At 34.7% G+C, this 17,879-nt stretch overlaps 5 protein-coding genes and 1 non-coding gene across 6 annotated transcripts; 2 read left to right on the top strand and 4 right to left on the bottom strand.

Moving 5' to 3' along the window:
* Position 1: 1 nt before the first annotated feature.
* On the top strand, positions 2-4,551 carry dmd-4 (Doublesex- and mab-3-related transcription factor dmd-4). The gene is made up of 5 exons (NM_078065.5): positions 2-123; positions 186-245; positions 2,923-3,036; positions 3,816-4,245; positions 4,314-4,551. The coding sequence occupies exons 1-5, from the start codon at positions 53-55 to the stop codon at positions 4,419-4,421; spliced, it is 783 nt and encodes a 260-aa protein (NP_510466.1). The 5' UTR covers positions 2-52; the 3' UTR covers positions 4,422-4,551.
* Positions 2,917-3,038, bottom strand: C27C12.9. Its single transcript, NR_072607.1, has one exon. It is a non-coding gene; the product is annotated as an Unclassified non-coding RNA C27C12.9 (non-coding RNA).
* Positions 4,552-5,331: 780 nt separating the features above from the next.
* Positions 5,332-7,768, bottom strand: C27C12.4 (UNC93-like protein MFSD11). The gene is made up of 8 exons (NM_078064.7): positions 7,614-7,768; positions 7,426-7,496; positions 7,188-7,375; positions 6,954-7,095; positions 6,772-6,875; positions 6,090-6,281; positions 5,633-6,036; positions 5,332-5,583 (listed from the first exon to the last, which is right to left on the bottom strand). Exons 1-8 carry the CDS (start codon positions 7,698-7,700, stop codon positions 5,419-5,421), a joined length of 1,353 nt encoding a protein of 450 aa, NP_510465.2. The 5' UTR covers positions 7,701-7,768; the 3' UTR covers positions 5,332-5,418.
* A 323-nt stretch (positions 7,769-8,091) lies between these two features.
* Positions 8,092-9,302, top strand: C27C12.1 (E3 ubiquitin-protein ligase LIN-1). Its single transcript, NM_078063.4, has 3 exons — positions 8,092-8,600; positions 8,650-8,769; positions 8,812-9,302. Exons 1-3 carry the CDS (start codon positions 8,100-8,102, stop codon positions 8,983-8,985), a joined length of 795 nt encoding a protein of 264 aa, NP_510464.1. The 5' UTR covers positions 8,092-8,099; the 3' UTR covers positions 8,986-9,302.
* On the bottom strand, positions 9,223-12,579 carry acd-3 (DEgenerin Like). The gene is made up of 13 exons (NM_001270321.3): positions 12,390-12,579; positions 11,701-11,787; positions 11,526-11,646; positions 11,386-11,482; positions 11,170-11,342; positions 11,007-11,116; positions 10,513-10,622; positions 10,390-10,466; positions 10,249-10,336; positions 10,116-10,201; positions 9,588-9,783; positions 9,423-9,537; positions 9,223-9,380 (listed from the first exon to the last, which is right to left on the bottom strand). Exons 1-13 carry the CDS (start codon positions 12,513-12,515, stop codon positions 9,312-9,314), a joined length of 1,455 nt encoding a protein of 484 aa, NP_001257250.1. The 5' UTR covers positions 12,516-12,579; the 3' UTR covers positions 9,223-9,311.
* A 57-nt stretch (positions 12,580-12,636) lies between these two features.
* egrh-1 (Early growth response factor homolog 1) lies at positions 12,637-15,917 on the bottom strand. Its single transcript, NM_078061.6, has 9 exons — positions 15,770-15,917; positions 15,357-15,720; positions 15,164-15,306; positions 14,706-15,001; positions 14,585-14,655; positions 14,465-14,538; positions 14,280-14,405; positions 13,423-13,578; positions 12,637-13,374 (listed from the first exon to the last, which is right to left on the bottom strand). Exons 1-9 carry the CDS (start codon positions 15,908-15,910, stop codon positions 13,360-13,362), a joined length of 1,386 nt encoding a protein of 461 aa, NP_510462.2. The 5' UTR covers positions 15,911-15,917; the 3' UTR covers positions 12,637-13,359.
* Positions 15,918-17,879: the final 1,962 nt, after the last annotated feature.

Below are 17,879 nucleotides of genomic sequence, written 5' to 3'. Positions count from 1 at the left end.
GTGTATATATCACATTGGCTATTCATTTTTGTTATTAGCTGATCTATAGATAATGATGATCGGTAATCTACATGTATTCCCAAACGGACGAATCGAAAGAGAACGGAAACCTAAATGTGCCAGGTAAGAGAAGCTTTGTAAACTAAATACTCTAACAACTTGCAACCATTTTGTAAATGTTCCAGATGCAGAAATCACGGACTGGTCAGTTGGCTGAAAGGACACAAGCGGCATTGCAAGTACAAGTAAGTTGAAGCGGAACACTTCTGCAAAAAATATTGTTTAGTTTAAGCATTTATAACTAGAATATTGTGTTACAATGGCTCAGTATCAATCAACATTAATTCATTTTGCACACGTTCTCTATGAAGAATATAGGTTTTGGAATGGGGTTAAAATACATGCTTCTTTTTCATTGTACATAATTTATGTTTACGATTGTGAGTTATAAAAATGTAGTTTTTTTTCTAACAACTAATCGACTTGATAACGGTTTTGGTGAAAATTGAAAATTGAAAAAATTCATAATTTCAGTAGAATATCTAGGCACTTCTAATTAGTAAAAATTGATTCTGAATGCTGAAGTAGAAAATAATTTAATTTTTATTAAAATAAACGTATACAGTATATTTTTTTAAACGATTATTGATAATAGTCTAGTCTCCCACATTATATATATATATATTAATCGTTGATAAATTTGAAGTAGGATAATTTTATAACACAACGTAAGAATTGAAACATTGAAAAATAATTTTGCATCCGAAAAAATAGGATAATGGTTTAGCACTTCCGTGTTGTTCATCGTAATGTTTCACATGCATGTCTCAGTTTAGTTGCTTATTTTTCGCCTCTTTTTTAGATTTCGTATCATTTTATATCCTAAAGTATTTGAAGTCGTTCAATTCGTTGTTGACCAGTTTCGATATTCAGCTGTACCGTTACAGTGATGTTGAAATTAAAGAAAATACGCTATACAAAAACTTATCTGCGACTTGAAAAATTTACCGTATATCCTCTATTAGTAAGGCGTGCAAAACTAATTTTCGGACATCTAATTTGATGCAAAACTAATAGAGGGTGCAAAACTAATTTTCAAACAGGTTTTTCTCATGTTTTCCTTTTTTTTTAGTTATTGCAAATATCATCAATTTCAGTAACACTTTATGAACCAAAATAGACAAATTTTACGACTGATACGTAAAAACTGTCCGAGTTGAACTCATATTTTGCCAATAATCAATTGTCTTCTTGCACATAGCTGTCCCTTTCAGATTTATTTCTGTTATGTATAAATGTATATTTGGATGCTGAGCAAGTCGATAAGACCACTGAGAGTCTAATTTCATCAGATAACTATAGAGCTTGTTGCTTGAAGTTGAGTTAAATTGGGCATTGAGTAAATCGATGTTGATTAAACCTTAATAAAAATTTAATACAAGTATTGTCAAATAAGTCGTTAATTAGTTTGCTAATAATTAGTTCATATATAATTTATATAGTTTATATATAGTTTATATGTATATACCGTATTTCCTCTATTAGTAAGGCATGCAAAACTAATTTTCGGACACCTAATTTGATGCAAAACTAGTGGAGGTGCAAAACTAATAGAGAGTGCAAAACTAATTTTCGAACAGGTTTTTTCTCATGTTTTCCATTAAGTTATGGCATAATATAATCAATTTCAATAACAACTTATAAACCAAAATGGACGAATTTTACGACTGATACGCAAAAATTGTCCGAGTTGTACTCATAGTTTGCCAATTTTGACTTGTTGTACCAAGTCTGTAAGAATTTTCCTGATTTGTAAAACGATTTTATAATGCAAATTTTGAATTCCTAAAAATAGGGGACAAATGAAGGGGTGCAAAACTATTAGAGGTGCAAAACTAATAGAGAGTGCAAAACTAATTTTCGATGAGTGATTTTAGATGCAAAACTAATAGAGGTGCAAAACTAATAGAGGCGCCTTACTAATAGAAAATATACGGTATGTGTACTTTTAAAATTATTTCTTACTATTAATATATCTATTGGCTATAAATTCTACCAGTCTTGAGCTACAATTTTTTTTTAAACCAACTTTTTTAGCGTGGTTTAAGAGTGAAAAACTGTAACCCAACATACCATAATTGGCACTAATTTCTTTTTGTAGGTTAGTTTATATATTTTTTAATTAGTTCCAAAATATATAAATTAAAATTGTTTTCCGTTGTTTTTCTCTGTGTAAGTGTTGCTCCTCTTATTGGCTTAGGTTTAGAATTATCAACCAAAAAATAATCTTGCAGACTTGAATAGTCTACGAAAATGTTCTGTAATTTACTATATTTCCCAAAAAAACCAAGTCATGATTTCCAAAAAACGTTATTTTCAAGCCAATACTAGAGATACCGTACCTCACATCATTTAAAGCAAACAAGAAGAGTGTCTGTTCAAACGCATTTTAAATACATTGTCCCCTTGGCGGTTTTCTGTCTCAATTCCGCGCAATATCAAGTGTGGAAAACAGAGACGATTATCAAAACGGGGAAGAGGTGTCGAGAATAATGCTTTATCACTTGAGCTACAATTTTCCCAGCTTGCGAAACCACTTAAACATCGCTGTTTAGTCCGCTTGATTGTGTCGATTGTTTGCTGATCAGATTACCGTATCGGCTTGTGAAAACAATATAATACAATCTGAGAAAAGGTGAAAAGTGCGAGCGTGAGGTTTTATCAAAACTTTGTAACTTTTCATGAAAATTGAAATTCGGAAAGTATATAAGCTATGTATGAACAAATTGAAACATTTTAGCGGGGAATTTGAAAAAACCTTCACCGCAAAATGAATACAAAAAATTATTGGAACTGTAAAAATATAATAATCATTCTCTTGAACTGCGACTTTTCAATTGTTTTTATTTTTCATTTTTCCAGGGAATGTGCATGCGAAAAATGCAACCTCATCGCGGAACGACAACGTGTGATGGCAGCTCAGGTGGCTTTGAAAAGGCGGCAAGCCACCGAAGATGCAATTGCTCTTGGACTACGGTTGGTTTTATGTTAAATTTATGGAATATTACTGATCCAAACCATTATCTGCAATATTCCTAATTTTTTTCAAAATACGAGAGTATTTAAATTAACAACGTGACTTGATTTGGAGTATGCTAGTTATTGTATTACAAATTGCACCTGTAATTCTCTTGAATCATTTTTTTTTCACTTGCGATATCAAAGTCTTTATCCTTCGGATGCCGGACTATCCAATGCCCAAAAAATGATAAAGCCAGTAACAAAATCTTTATCATTAGTGCCTTGAGTTCACATGTTTCATATATTATTTTTTTATTACAAGCTGAATTTGCAAAACGTACTCTCCTTCTCCTTTCATTTCATCAACTTATAAATTGAATAACTCGAAAATTGATTAAGTTTATCGATATGTTTGTGCCACTTACTCGCTAGTTAGTGCAACTTCGCAGTTTTCATTTCCGGTCAGTTCATATGCAGAAATTTACGCTCTTGGTGTTTTTTTTTTCAATTTGAATAATTTTTGTTCAAAAAAAAGCAAGGATTCATCTATATCTCTTTATACGGAGGGTGGAGCAAGTAACAGGATTATCAACTTTTTTTTTGCATTTATCTCGTGAGAGCTTATGTGATAAGCTAGCGAAAAAATTTCCCAAGTTTTTTCTCTTTTTTTTTGAATGAAAATGAGTGTTTAGTGATTCCCTTTTTCTGTGTAGGTGTATAAATCTGCTCGTGGGATTGATCGGCTAATAGAAAAAAATTTATTTTAAACTATCGTCCTAAAATAATATATTCAGAGTTGTTGCTGGGCAAGCAATTGATAGGCTCCCTCAAGGTCCAGTTTGGAACACAGCTGGTGGTGAAGACGAAGATATGGACTACTTGGATGAAGAAATCGAAGAAAAACCGCCAACTCCAGTGTCAGAGGAACTCGTCCCTTTGAAACGGAAGAAAGTAGAGGAGACATACGAATTGTCGAGCTTCTCACCAATTGAACTCCTGATGACTTTATTTTGTGAACACGAAAAGCACGTGCTCGAACTTGTGCTCGAAGCCTGCCATGGAAATGTACTTCAAGCCATTGAACATTTTGCAAATGTGAGACGAGTGAAAAATATTAATCAAATGAAGCTATTCGCTGCAGCAACAAGGATGGATCACGTGTTTCCAAATATGACAAACTTTATACTTCCAAAGCAATCTTTTCTCATTGATTCGTTGTTAGAGGTAAGATAAAGAAACTTTAAACTTTTTATAATTTATATTACATACTATCTGAAACCGGCAATTTTCAGCAACCAACATTCCCAGTCTCCAGTCAAGCATCTACAAGTACTAAAACCTGCGATTCAAGCAGTGTCGACTCAATCTCTCCAAACTCGTCAACATTCGAATCGTCATAATAAATTTATCTCAAAACACTTATCACGTGTTTTCAACCGTATTACTTGTGGCAAATCCCCTCATAATCAACAAAGTTCCAAATGTATTAATTTTAACTCTACATATGTCTGCTGATTAAATTAATTTTGCAAATCTCACAAACTGTGTTTATCTTCTTGCGTAACAACTCATCTACATATTATTGCTGTCCTAGACGGGGATCATGATGTTGTGCAAACAAATGTTTGATTTGTGGTGTGAAGAGTCGCAATTTGATCAGATGGCACTTCCAGATGTCACATACGGGATAGAAATACACAGGGGGCTTGCGGCTACAGTATTCTAGTTTCTAGGATACTGATTTGAAGTTACTGGCTAAGTGGAGAGTAGTACAATTAGGAAAGAACAAAGAAAAGTAACAAAAAACTTGCTGAAAGGTGTGCGACAATTATTTTTGGCAAATCTACAAAACTGCCGCATTTTGGTATACTGATCAAACTTTCACAATCCAACTTGGCTTGAAAATGATATTTTTTATAGTTGAAAATCTTGGAAGGTATTAAAAATTGGCTTAAAATTGCAATATGCTCAAAAATACTAATGTGAGAAGTTTTTTTGGAAAAGCGACAACTATCCGCCATTTTTCCGATTTTTTTCAAAATTTTATACACAAGTAGATATTATTTTCGAATACTCATAATTGTTTCTGCTTTATATGTACTCATGATTTGGAGCAAATAAAATCAAAGGTGCTACAAGTTATAACTCACATATGTTAGTTACATTCAATTGGTTTCAATTATGGAAAACCTTTAAAATATAGAAATCAAAAAATGTGTCAAAAATAATGGATGCAAATACTTCATAGAGTAGTTTGCAGCTTATAAACTCAAATAAATTGTAAAACTTGTGTTCAAAATCCAGCGTGGTATATAAATACACCATTTATTTCTGCTTTCCAGAATACCCCGTTTAATTTTAACTTGAAAAATATTATATTTACAAGCACGTTCGTGATCAAATTTCCCTGTCTCGAACTAGCTCCACAATCGGAACTTGGATTGCCAGTCTGACTTTCAGGAAGAAAAATGTCGAAGCAACACATCCAATTGTGAGAATCAATAGCTGTGAAGGAAGGAACAAGAAGGAGCTGTAGAAGAATGAGACACATGCCGCCATTGACTGAAAAAATAAGAATATGAGATAAAACAAAATAATGTGGTTGGAGTACCTGGAAGAATTTGAAAATTGCAAATGCATTTACTGGATCCTCCTTAAACACCTGCCCGATTGTAACATAAATTTGAGTTTGCCAAAACGCATCCGACACTCCGAGAAGGAAGGAGATAATTAAAGTGAGATTGAGTGTAGGTGCCAAGTATGTTGAAGCATCCGTGGAATGAACTGTCGAATCGTAAGGCAGGCACAAGTAGGCCAAGATGAATGACGTCAGATGCCCAACAAATGCCAAGTAGATGATATGCTGGCTACGCATTCTTAGAATCTTCATTAGTGGACCGGTGACAACTCCGCCGGCTATTTGTCCAGCTCCAATGGAAAGTGCGTTGTAAGGAATCACCAAATCCGAGAAGATTTTCAATGGAAGTGTGGCAGACAAGCATGATGTATAGACACCTGGAATTGTTGTTTTTTGTTTTGTAGTTGATATCACTGATTCAGAAATTTACCGGTGTAGAAAGTCATTTCTAATCCACTGTAAACAAATAGAACTGCCAAGCACAGCATATTCGGAGTCAGGAGCAGTGCAATTGTGCTTCTTAATTGCTCACTAACTGATGAAGCTGGAAGTGTGACGTCATTCTCAGTTTCTGGTAGAATGAGGGGATCTTCACTGCTTTCAATGTCCTCGTTTTGTGATCCTGAAACTGAAATGAGATTAGGTATAAGCTTCTTGATGAAGGTGGAGTAGCGGAATTGGAGATTTTGTTTGAACTGGCTGTTTAAAGATTCAGATTACCGAATTTATGAAGATGTTTTGACAAAATGCTAACTTGACATATTTGCTAAATGTAGAGCAATGTTGCGAATTTGAACCACTACAAGTTAATTAAAATAATGTTTCTGGAAATAAACATTTTTGATAGACTGCCAAATGGGAAACGCTGAGTAATGGGGTTATTCAAGTAGTGTCGGAAAATTAAAAAGTGTAGAAAAATTACGCCACAACTGTATTCAAGTATATAAAAACATGTATTTAAATACATTTTGCTAAATTACTTGAATAACCCCATAACTTCCAAATTTTAAATGCAAAAAACATTTTAAAACGTTTTGATATGGTTAACAGATGACCAGGATAGATTTAAACAAAACTTCTACTGATGTTTAAAAATTATGGTTTTTACTTACCATATTGCGCTGGGTTGTTCGGCAAAAACAGCAAGACGACTATCCCGATTGCGATGACAGATGAGAAGACCATGTAGATGAAAGTGAACGAGTTGGAAAGATCACTGAAAGTTCATGAATTTCATTTAACATTCTGATCTATGTATCAATTTTAATCAAAAATTAATTTCGAAATTACTCACCCAGATCGGAGCACATAGATGAGGAAAATTCCTCCAGTAATCAAAGAAGACTGCAACATTGCCCACATAATTCCAGAATTTCGTTCCATTTTGTTTCTCCGCGAGATTTCCACGAGATAACATCCGTTTCCAGCCCATAACACTGAAAGTTAAATATGATTTGATATGGAACATTTTGTTGGTAGATTCAGTAAGTTTTGATCATTTTTGCAGCCATCTCAAAACCAAACTCACACGCTGCTCCGGCTCCAAGAACTGCTGATCCAAAATACAACAGCCACACATTCAAATACAAAAATGTGAGCATGAAAAACAGGTATCCACTTGCTCCGATAATCTGTGACCATTTTGCGCCAAGTTTTTGCACAATTGATGGGATGACGATGTTGAAAAATGTGAAGAAGAAGTAGATTATTGAGAGACTGCAAAGATAACAAGTTATGTCAAAAAAAGAACAATCGATTTTCGAGACCTGTAATATCCACTATTCGCAGTGATTCCTGTGTCCGGAGATGTCTCAGCCTTTTTGCGCAGCACCGCTACCTGGAAATTATTGACATGGCTTTGAAAATTGCGTTAAACCACATGCAAGTGATATCATAAATAAAAAGTTCAACTTTTTTATAAGTTAATTCATAAAAAAATTAATATCATACTAACCTCAATCAATCCTTGCGAGTTGAAAGCAGAAAAAATGAAGGCAAAACTGGCTCCAAGCTGGACAACCGTGAACAAATCCCGTCGCATTTTGTCCTTACATCAACCAATTCGATTTAATTTGTTTATTTTTTCCTCTTGATAATGGCCGGGACGAGGAGTTTTCTCTTCCGCGGCCACGTTTCCCATAGTGTTGCCCACACAACAAACACGACGGTCGAGGACGGAAAGAGGAATGTGTCTGCGTCTCTAGACACTAACAGCGTAGACGACAATACGTGAGTTTGCGTCGCCGTGTTTGCACATTTTGTTGTTTCTTCTTTTTTCAAATGGAACTCAGTTCACATCAGCTCACATTCAGTTTTTGTTCGCATTCCTTTTTCCTTTTCTTCCTTTTCTTATGTGTTCTTTTCGCGATTCGTTCACAGTGAATTTTTTAATTTTAAAATCGACTTTTTATAACTTTTTGCTTTTATTCCAGGTTTAAAAATGGACCATCGCAGCTCGTCGCCATTCCTTCAAATTTTACCACCAGATGAAGTTGAAAAACTTCTCCATTCAATGAAACAGGCTAAAGAGGAATTGGAAACTTTGGGAAACGGAGACGAATCGCTTTTCCTTTGCCCTCAGAAGATCACACACTGTTCCACGGTTTCTTGGAAACCAAACAATGTGCTTGCTCCAGCGCTCCCGAAACAGAATGCACTGAATTTCAATGGGAATGAGCAGTTGTCACATGAAAATGAAGCCCACTCTGAAATCCCCAGCTTGCTCACATTTCAAGAAAAAGGAGAAGAAGACACTGTTGAAGTCACTAGAGATAACTACAATGAAATCGACACAGTGGAAGACTTCCGCTCAATTGAACCGGCGTTGGAAAATTCACCGAAAATTCTTGTTGACGATTCTATGGAAGCAACTCAAACATTTATCGAAGAGACGAATGACTTTCAAAACGATACTGTGCACAGTCTTGATGGAACACTTGAGGTTTGGTCAAAGTCATTTAAAATAATATCCATCAGCTAAACTTCTTCAGATTGAAAATCGTCGATTGTGTCTCTTGGGCATGCTGGTTGAAATGAAGGAAATTTGCAAATCTGTCAAAGTTGATCTTTTGCTAAATCTCATTCCAGACTTGGCGCCGGTTGCTGTCCAGGTATCGATGTGAAATGAGATTTTTCTAATTTTTATTTTTCAGGCATGTAATTCTGCGTCGTCACTTTCCCGCAAAGAAGCCATTTATTGCCTTGTTTATATGGTCAAACAAGTTGGCGCAGAGGAAATGGAAAAGTATTTGGAACCACTTACCACCGCCAAGCGAACACTGCTCCAGATCTATATCGATCGCTCTTCCAAAGATGATAGCAAGTAAACCCACAATTCGTTACATTGTACCAAAACTAATCGTTTCGCTTCTTATTGTTTCAGTTTTTATTGCATATTCTCCTTATCCACATTCAACTCTTAAAACCAAAAGTCACTTATTATTTCGGGTTTGTCTAAAACTGTTTAGTTTCAACGTGTGAAAATTGCATCCGGTTATTGCATTTATGTATTCCTATAAACAAAACGAGTTTTAGTCATAGGCCACCTTTTAAGTTGAACTGAATTACTCGAAAAGCGTTTATTGATGACTGTTTTACTGACACTATATCACTTTCATATTTCAAACAATAAAACTTTCTATGTATAAATGTATTAGAAATCACAATTTCCGAGATACACAGAATTTCTTTTCAGCAAATGGTTTGGTCGATGGAATTGCACCTAAAATAGATTTTTAATCATTACGCTAACTCACTCACTTACCTTTACTCCAAGCTGATTGTTTGGCATCAAAGAGAATCGTCTCTCTGCAAGGGGTCTAGTGTCCGCAACTTGTTCCAAGGGTTGTTCCAAGGTTTCTTTTTGCACTGTTTTTTCGCTGAAAAAAATTCAAGATTATATGTATCTTGTTTTAAGAAAATGGATTACATTTTTTGTGTTATAATAATTTCTTCGTGAGATCCATGGATACTTCCGTCTTCGTTTGACAGCAAACGCTCGATAAATGCTTTATGCCTTGTACTATTCAATGTTCCGAATATAGTTTTGAACAAATATATGAATACTTCTAGTAAGGTCACACAACTCATTCCAAGGAATAAACCCATTACACCACCAATGTAGCCTGAAAAATGAATAAGGAGAGCTTGTGGAGGAGGCTTCTGTAATTTTTTGTCAATGCTCTTTAGTTTTGCAATAATTTTTGTTATAAAAACGGAATAATGAATCTTTTTTGCATTATTCCAAAAATTAGATTTTACAACATTGACAAATATTGTATTATTACATGTGAGCGCAGACGTTTGAAAATTTTTAGCATATGGCGGAAACAATTTGAAAAAAAACTGCTTCCACTAGAAAAAAAGTAACATTTTATAGGAGCTGTTAATTTTTAGAGGTATATTCGTTTTGTTTCTTATTGGAGCTCACAAAAAAAAGTTCAAATAAAAAACTCACTCATTAGATCGATTTGTTTAAAACGTTTGTATTGTTGATGACTTCTTAATAAATTTGAGTTCAGGTGAAAAGTTACCGTAGATATGCTAAAATTCCATTTTTCATAATAAAGTTGTTTCTATGTATAACTCACTTAGATCTGCTTTTCAACAGTGACACTGGCTGCAAAACATAATTTTGCGAGTAACATTGCATCGGACAATCGCACGGGACTTCTTTTACTAAAATAAGGCAAGTTTCAGAGCAATCTCAAAGTGAAAAAAGTAACACATACACTTTGGACAATTCAAAAGCTCGTCAATTGAACAATGAAACCTAGTGAATCTATTGAAAAATGGTGAGCAGTGACAACTGCAAAAGTTTGTTGAAGATAAATTTCCAAAGCTTTTCCCTGTACCTTTGATCGTAACCAGCTACGAGACATTGCTCTAAACATCCTAAGTGATTGTAAATTTCACCAGTTTGAACTTTGCAAGTTCCCCAATTGTTTTGAGGAAGATTGTGTTGCTGTAATAGAGACGTTTTTTGTTTGAAAACGTCTGATAATTTACCATAAAGACATAACTTTTATATTATTTTGAATCAAATTTTACTAAATAGCATCTTGATATAGTTTCAGAATTGGAATTTTTCTATCTTGATTCTCATTGGGTACGGAGTTTTTTGAAAGAATTTTGACACTCAGTACCATATCTGTATTCCACTACGTTAATAGGTAGCCGCACACATAATCTCGCACACAAAATAACATATCGTGAAAACTACTTGGTATTAAATTTTACAGATAAAATGAAAACTATAATAATTGGACGTAGATGTGTTAAGTTTAGATTAAAACAAACACGTTGCGGAAATGGCTTAAAATCTGTTTGTCTAATCAAAAAAAAATACCTCTTCAATTCTAAAAGACAGTTTTGCATGAGATCCAGGTTTCAGCCAAGCTTGAGTAGATGACCGAGAAACTTCATAGTATTCACTATGTATGTGTGCTGTGTACATTTCTAAAAATCTTTATCTAAATCACATTTTAAATTGTATTTTTTATAGCACTCACTTGTAAAATCACTTTTTAATTTTATTTTCAATGTATTTGTTTCAAATTCTCTCCAATTTTCAAAAGTGAAACATTTTCCGATTTCAGTGATCTGAGTTCTTGAGTTTGCGCAAAAGTCGATGATCTGATTTGGATTGATCATGATTGACTCAACTACATCTTCACATTTGTAACTGCAATTTTAAACTTTTCAGAGTACAAAAGTTTTGACTCAACCTGAGACGTTTTAGTAGCTGCTTACTGGAATTTTTCCAATAATCAGGTGGGATGTAAACATCTTTGTCACCTTGTGTGATCAGGTAAAACAAATTATCTAAAACTGTCTATTTTAACACTTTAAAGATAGAAGTATCTACCATCAGTTTTAAATCCATACGGACAAATTGAAATACTCGGTAAAAATGAGGTCGGCAGTCGATATTCGTCAATTTTTGTTGCTGTTGGGTGGGAATTATAGAATTCCAGTAGAACTCCTCCCTGTTTTATTAAATTATTGTTGTTCTATGTTTGTAATCTTTTTAAAACTTTTACCTGTATCATAAATAGCGTCACGCAAGTAACAACGACAACTCCCCAGAATATTCGTGACGGCCATGTTTCAGAAGTGTATATTCGAATCTGGAAGTTAGTACTTTCATGAAAAATGCAAAGAATTTACGAAAATGATTAGGGTAACTTTTGAAATGTATTTATTTTTAGAACAAAAAATTTGAACCGTTATCAAACGTTATTAAGATTTTTTTATAGGGCATCATTTTTTACTTTGTTTTATATGTGTAATTTTGGGCATTACAATAAATTCCAAAAATTAGAAGTTGTCTAACACATTCGAAAAACTAAAATAGAAGTTTCATCGGTTACGTGTAATTATAATTCATATACATAATCTATTTTTGACGTAGAAATTGTATCATGATAACAAAAAGTTGTCTTCTCGAGTAGTTCCGATTTACCCTAGTGTAAGTCTACTTTTACGAAAAAAATGCAAAAAAAAAAACTATCAAAATGTGGAAAAAACTATAGCGATATTTTTTTTTAACTATTTTCTTATTGCTGCGGCGCGCCCACGAAGTTGCCAAAAAGTTGAAAAAAGGGGATGTGCTGGTGAAATGGATCAGGATAGTGCTTTTCAGAGCTAAATAAGAAACAAATTTAAACCAATTATAAAATTTATCATTGAATTGAGCTGAAGTTATTTTTTCTTTTTATATAATCCATACCATTCCATGATAAGTAGTAAGTGACGTAAACTCCTTGGATTCATCATCATAGACATGAAGGACAATCCTCTCCTCTTCTTCTTCATATTCAGAACTGGAGCTGGAGCAATTTGAAGTTTCAGTCATGATGAAAAACGAGAGCAGCAATCAAAAAATCAATACCCACTATCATTTTTCTTCACCAGCTTTCAAGTTTCCTTATCAGAGCACGGATTATTTTCAAAATTTTTAATTGCATCAAGAAACTACAAATTCCTAAAAGTTTATGCAAGGTACACTTTTTCTTTAAATCACAAACATATAGTATACGGCTTGGTTTAAGAGTTTGAAACTTTTCAGTCAAAAGAAATTGAGGTTTTTCATGGGGAAGGAAATCGAAAGGCAAACAAGTAAAAAACGAAATCAAAACTTAACAAAAGAGTTTAAAACATTGTGTTTTTTCTGTTAGGGAGAGTGCAAAAGTCATACCAGAATAAAGAGGAGCAGGAATCAAGGTAATTTAATTTTTAATACGACAAATACAAGAAATAAAAAAGACAAAGAATTTTTCGAGAAAAAAATGAAAAAAATGCCAGAGGTTTTTATGATATTTGAGCGAGGTTGTGGAGCTGAACGCGGAAAATATTGAAAAAAAAACACAAAAAAATAAATCTATCGATAATGAGATCTAGGTTTCTTGTTAGATTCCATTTCAGATTCCAGGACTAGCGATGGGATGGAGTAATGTAGAATTCTATTCAAACGCTAAATATATGTAAATTGAACAAAACAATGGTTCTCAGATCGTTGAAAAATAAAACTTTAAAAATTGTCTTTCGGTTCGCAAATGTCATTACCGGTGTGTCGGAGGAAGAATACAAGGAGAGTTACACGATTTAGAAATGTCAAGAGGGGAAAAAACAGAGAACTGTATCGATTGGCAGCATCAGATTATTCAAACATTGGAGGACCACGCTTCATCTTGTGCTTGTTATGACCCTGAACGCTGAATAACTCAAATTAATTGAAGTTTGTGGTAAGATCGGGTAGTTACCGATGTCTTGTGAACTTTCGTGTGCCGCTTTCGTTCATCACTTCGCGCGAATTTCCGGCCACAAATGTCACAGGAGAATGGTTTTTCGCCAGTGTGAGTGCGCACGTGGGTCGTCAAATGGTCCGAGCGGGAGAAGGCACGCATACAAATTCGGCACTGAAAAATTCCATTTACCATAAATACCATAAATTCCGATATGCATGATATAATCTTATTTGAACTAGACATGAGATTTTCGTGTTAAAGTTATACCGTTACAGCAGGGTTACAACATTTTCTTGAAGAAGTAGTATTAAAACCAAAATTTATAACAAAAAAGTTAAGTTTTATTGAAAGAAAAATCAGCTTGAAATCAAAAAACGTATTAAAATTCCCGCGCATATTTTCGTGATTTGTACGTCCTTTTGGAGAGTCTTACTAGTTAATTACACTTATCATTTATAAAACTAGAATTTTACTAAATACTAAAAAACCTATAGCCAAACAACGTGCTAACTGAAAAATTTTTTTTCGAAAGTTCAGTTTATCAAAATTTTGATTTTTTTTTACCCCACTTTATGGAATTTTCCAGTATTTTTCAGTAGTACTTATCTGTATAAGTACCATATATTCCGATGGAGATTTTCATATTTGTTTAAAAAAATAAATTTAAATGACTCATCAGAGCTATTTTTCTGAAACTTATTTGCCAAAAATTTTGAAACAAAAAAAAAACCAATTTTAGGATTTCCACAGTCTTTCAAATACTTTTTCTACTTCTGCACGAAGCTCAAAATAAACATGTTTTTCTTGAAAACAAAAACAACACAACAACTTTCTGACAGCTTTTGAATTTTTGATTACTAGTTGCTCAGTACCTGGAATGGCTTTTGGCCTGTATGAATCCTAATATGTCTCGTCAGCTCGTCACTTCTCGAGAACCTCCTGTCACATCCATCTCGTGGACACTTGTACGGTCTGTCTTGGAGAGGCATCTTTGAGGACTGAAATACAATTTTCTTTGAAAACTAGTACTAAAGATATGAATATATGCAATACATACCTTCATTTTTTGGCAGCCAATATTCTTTAGCTCTTCAGAAGTGGATGAAAACTCAAAGGAATTGAAGTCATTATCTGAATCATTGAATATTTGATGTACGAAATTTTGCGATAAAGTTACCTGAGAAGTTGTAGCTGTAGTCATCCATTGGCTCGGTTTTTGGCTCGAAATGTGCCAAGCTAGCGCTGTCTCTAAAAATTGTAAAATATTAAAAGTTCCAGCTTGTACCTATTCAACTTACGAAAATGACGTATGAGTCGAGAGACTAGAATAGCTTGCTGAATTGGAATACGGGTCATCATGCGCAGAAATTGGCGACATTGATGAATGATCCATAGATCTTGTGAGGCTCGCTGACGTGTTGGTCCTCTGTACTCGTGGGATTACGGTAGACGGTCGAGAGTTGGATTGTGGATGCTCGTTTTGAAGAGAAGACCCAAGATGCGATGGTTCACTTGTCTTTCGTGGCAGTGTCGGCACATGCAGAACATCACTGAATTTTTGATCCTCTATCGAGCTCCTCCGTACTTGGACAGACTGAAATTATAAATTCATAAGTTATTATGAGAATGAACGCTGAAAGCAAAAAAAAAGTGTGTTTTTTTAATTTTAATTTTTTTTAGACACAGTATTTTCAGTTATTCGTAATTTAAAAAAATACTCTAATATATATTTCAGTGTGGGCACACACTCTCGTACCTTTATCAAATCGGATGGTTCTTGATGGTTTAATCCCGCTGTTTTAGAGTCCACAACTAATTCTGGCAGGCCTGCTTTATTAGTGAGATTTTGCAAAAAGTGTTCTACCATTGGCGAAAACTGGAACATGGCAGCAGATAAGCCTGAAAATTCATTAAAGTTGGCTTCAAAATCAAAACTTTTGTATACAAACCTGGAGAATCTACACCACCCGGTCCTGTAGAACTGATCTCAATATCTTTTAACGTCAACTCTTCTGGTTTCTGCTTACTGTTCCCGTTCGTCATGCGCGGTACTCCAAAACTATTACTTCCTAGCAGCTCCTTAGGCTTCGCCTCATCCGAAGAGCTAGACGGCTGCTCACTACTGTAAGCTGGCTCCTTGTATGACGATGATGGTGCCGGCATTAGTGTTGTTGTGTGCATTTGGTTGAACAGTGGCTCGTGCTCGCCAAAGAATTTCTGATCGGTTTGAGGAGTAAATCCAGAAAATCCATTGACTTTAGGCGTCCCGTCAATATTCATCGGTGTGTGTCGTGGTGAATTTACTGTGGGTGTCTGCAAGAATATGGTTTAGTTTCAGACAATTCAAGGTGTAACTTCTCACCTTAAGCATATCATTCATAGTTGGCGTTTTCAGGCAATCATTGTCAGCAAACGTCAGTATTGGTTTATTTAATGACGGAGGTTTTAATAAATTTGAATGAGAGTGCCTATTAAGTTTGGAAGGTGGCTCGTGAAGTGCCATCCTGATTCTGCAACAACAGAAAAAATTAATAGAAGTATTTCGGTAAAAGGGAAAATAAATAAACGCGTGAGAAGTGTTGGTTCAAAATTCAGAAATATCTAGTCCTTTTGATTAATGGGCGGAGCTCTTGGAAAAGGAGAAGGTTGTCATATTTGGCGACGCAAAAAAATTGGGAAATTGGAAAAGCCGGAAGGAAGTCTAACCTAAAACCAGAAAGGCGGAAACATTTTCTTTCATTGCAAATAAATTTTTAGGTTATGGGCAAGTTATGGCAAGATTTTTTTTAATGTTCGAAAGGAGATCGTTGCTTCCCCCAAGTGGCACATGTTGTTAGTTATTATTCAATTTTTAATTGAAAATTATTAGAACAAAAAAGAAAATTTTTGAACTATCAGGTGTAAGCTCTAGATAGATCAGCTTTTTTGCGAAACTTGAAATTCGCTCAAACTTGCAAAACCCAAAAGTGTACTCTATAATTATGAAATTCTTCTAGTTTTCGAGCAATGAATAAGTCTGTGAAACCCGGTGAAACGAAAACCAAACTAAGGAAAAAATGCAAGAAGGGGGGGGGGGGGGGAGAAGGAAAAAAGAAAGACGAGGAAGAGAGTGTGGAATCGAAATTTTGTGAATTACAAATGCAGTAGCCCCTGCGGCCCGTCCTTTCACCCACGCACCTACAACCAAAAAAAGGGGAATCACATTCTCGTTGTCCATCTCGTTCCACGACGGTTTTGTATGACATGGAGACGGAGAGGCAATACAAAAATCGCTTGGAGGAATCGAGAGGCGGGAATTGCCATAACATACAAATGAGGAGGAAAACAATGATTGGAAGAATCTAGAACCAAAAAAATAATATATACTCAATCTAGATTTATAGTCGGTATTTATATCAGTATCAGTTGAGCCTCTAGAGATATGCAGTTTTCAGAATTATCGCGTTCTCAAAACAATCACGAGATTATTGATAACGTTTCGTGGGCAGGAGGAAATGGAAAAAAAGAAAGAAAACGCCAAAATAGTAGTAAAAAGTAAAAAATGAAACAAAGAAACACTAGTGTCCAACACGCGGAAGCCCCCCCCCCCCCCCCCCCCCCCCCAACAAAAGAGTCGTTTTCGGGTGCGTGGGTGTGTGAACATACTGGGTGTGGTGATTGTGACATGCTCCAAAAGTTAAACTCTTTCAACATTTATATACCGGAAAAGTAGGTGTTACCTGAGTCACTGCTAGATGGTGAGATGTAGAAAAGATGAAAAGAGTTTTGCTTTTTGGCATATTTAGTGATAGAATTGATAAGGAAGAATGACGTGAGTCAGAGAGAACGACGAGAAATGAGGGCGGAAAGAGGGGTGGAAAAACACTGGAAAATATAAAAATGTACGTTTCGGGAATGAGCATGATGTGAATATTCAATTTGATAAGTTACACTTTGCAACAGGTGAAGCTTTTAAAGATGGATGGATCAAGAATAAATGACATATGGCTCACATTTACCTCCATGATAAAGAACTGGTAATATACTGAAAATCCACAAAATTTCATATAAAAACGAAGTATCTCTGTATGTTATCCCCACAGTTTGAAAAGTTTTTTATATGAAAGTGGGTATTATTTTTGAATTTTTGAAATATAAGGTTCTGGCAAATACTATTTCTACACGTGGTGTCAGAGTATCTCATTCAAGCTTGATCTAAAAAAAATGCGGGAGAAAAGACGCAGCGTTCTCAACTGATTTTACATGATTAAAAACGTACTGACGTAACGTTTTGTGGGCAAAAAAATCCCGCATTTTTAGTAGATCAAACCGTAATGGGAGCTTGGCACCACGTGTTTCTCAACAAAACGATCAAAATATTATAGATATCATGTTTAATTTTATTAAAGCAATTAATGAGATTTTTAAATTTTGAATACTTTTTGAATTTGGGGACACAATACACAAGTACCAAAAAATTTTCAAAAAGCTTA

This window comes from Caenorhabditis elegans, chromosome X, assembly GCF_000002985.6.
Source record: "Caenorhabditis elegans chromosome X".
In the NCBI taxonomy this organism is placed as follows: domain Eukaryota; kingdom Metazoa; phylum Nematoda; class Chromadorea; order Rhabditida; family Rhabditidae; genus Caenorhabditis; species Caenorhabditis elegans.
This window is presented reverse-complemented; position numbering and strand designations above follow the sequence as displayed.

What these genes read in the sequence shown, in the direction of transcription:
- dmd-4 (NM_078065.5), top strand. Translation starts at nt 53, where the DNA reads ATGATGATCGGTAATCTACATGTATTCCCAAACGGACGAATCGAAAGA. An exon ending in AAGCGGCATTGCAAGTACAA is followed by an intron (nt 246 to 2,922) that starts GTAAGTTGAAGC and finishes TCATTTTTCCAG; the next exon opens with GGAATGTGCATGCGAAAAAT. An exon ending in TCATTGATTCGTTGTTAGAG is followed by an intron (nt 4,246 to 4,313) that starts GTAAGATAAAGA and finishes GGCAATTTTCAG; the next exon opens with CAACCAACATTCCCAGTCTC.
- C27C12.4 (NM_078064.7), bottom strand. Translation starts at nt 7,700, where the DNA reads ATGCGACGGGATTTGTTCACGGTTGTCCAGCTTGGAGCCAGTTTTGCC. An exon ending in ATCTATGTGCTCCGATCTGG is followed by an intron (nt 6,876 to 6,953) that starts GTGAGTAATTTC and finishes ATGAACTTTCAG; the next exon opens with TGATCTTTCCAACTCGTTCA. An exon ending in CAATTTTCAAATTCTTCCAG is followed by an intron (nt 5,584 to 5,632) that starts GTACTCCAACCA and finishes TTATTTTTTCAG; the next exon opens with TCAATGGCGGCATGTGTCTC.
- C27C12.1 (NM_078063.4), top strand. Translation starts at nt 8,100, where the DNA reads ATGGACCATCGCAGCTCGTCGCCATTCCTTCAAATTTTACCACCAGAT. An exon ending in GTCTTGATGGAACACTTGAG is followed by an intron (nt 8,601 to 8,649) that starts GTTTGGTCAAAG and finishes AAACTTCTTCAG; the next exon opens with ATTGAAAATCGTCGATTGTG. An exon ending in TGGCGCCGGTTGCTGTCCAG is followed by an intron (nt 8,770 to 8,811) that starts GTATCGATGTGA and finishes TTTATTTTTCAG; the next exon opens with GCATGTAATTCTGCGTCGTC.
- acd-3 (NM_001270321.3), bottom strand. Translation starts at nt 12,515, where the DNA reads ATGACTGAAACTTCAAATTGCTCCAGCTCCAGTTCTGAATATGAAGAA. An exon ending in TTACTACTTATCATGGAATG is followed by an intron (nt 11,788 to 12,389) that starts GTATGGATTATA and finishes ACTAACTTCCAG; the next exon opens with ATTCGAATATACACTTCTGA. An exon ending in GTATGGATTTAAAACTGATG is followed by an intron (nt 11,483 to 11,525) that starts GTAGATACTTCT and finishes AGACAGTTTTAG; the next exon opens with ATAATTTGTTTTACCTGATC.
- egrh-1 (NM_078061.6), bottom strand. Translation starts at nt 15,910, where the DNA reads ATGGCACTTCACGAGCCACCTTCCAAACTTAATAGGCACTCTCATTCA. An exon ending in CTATGAATGATATGCTTAAG is followed by an intron (nt 15,721 to 15,769) that starts GTGAGAAGTTAC and finishes ATATTCTTGCAG; the next exon opens with ACACCCACAGTAAATTCACC. An exon ending in CAGGCCAAAAGCCATTCCAG is followed by an intron (nt 13,579 to 14,279) that starts GTACTGAGCAAC and finishes GGAATTTTTCAG; the next exon opens with TGCCGAATTTGTATGCGTGC.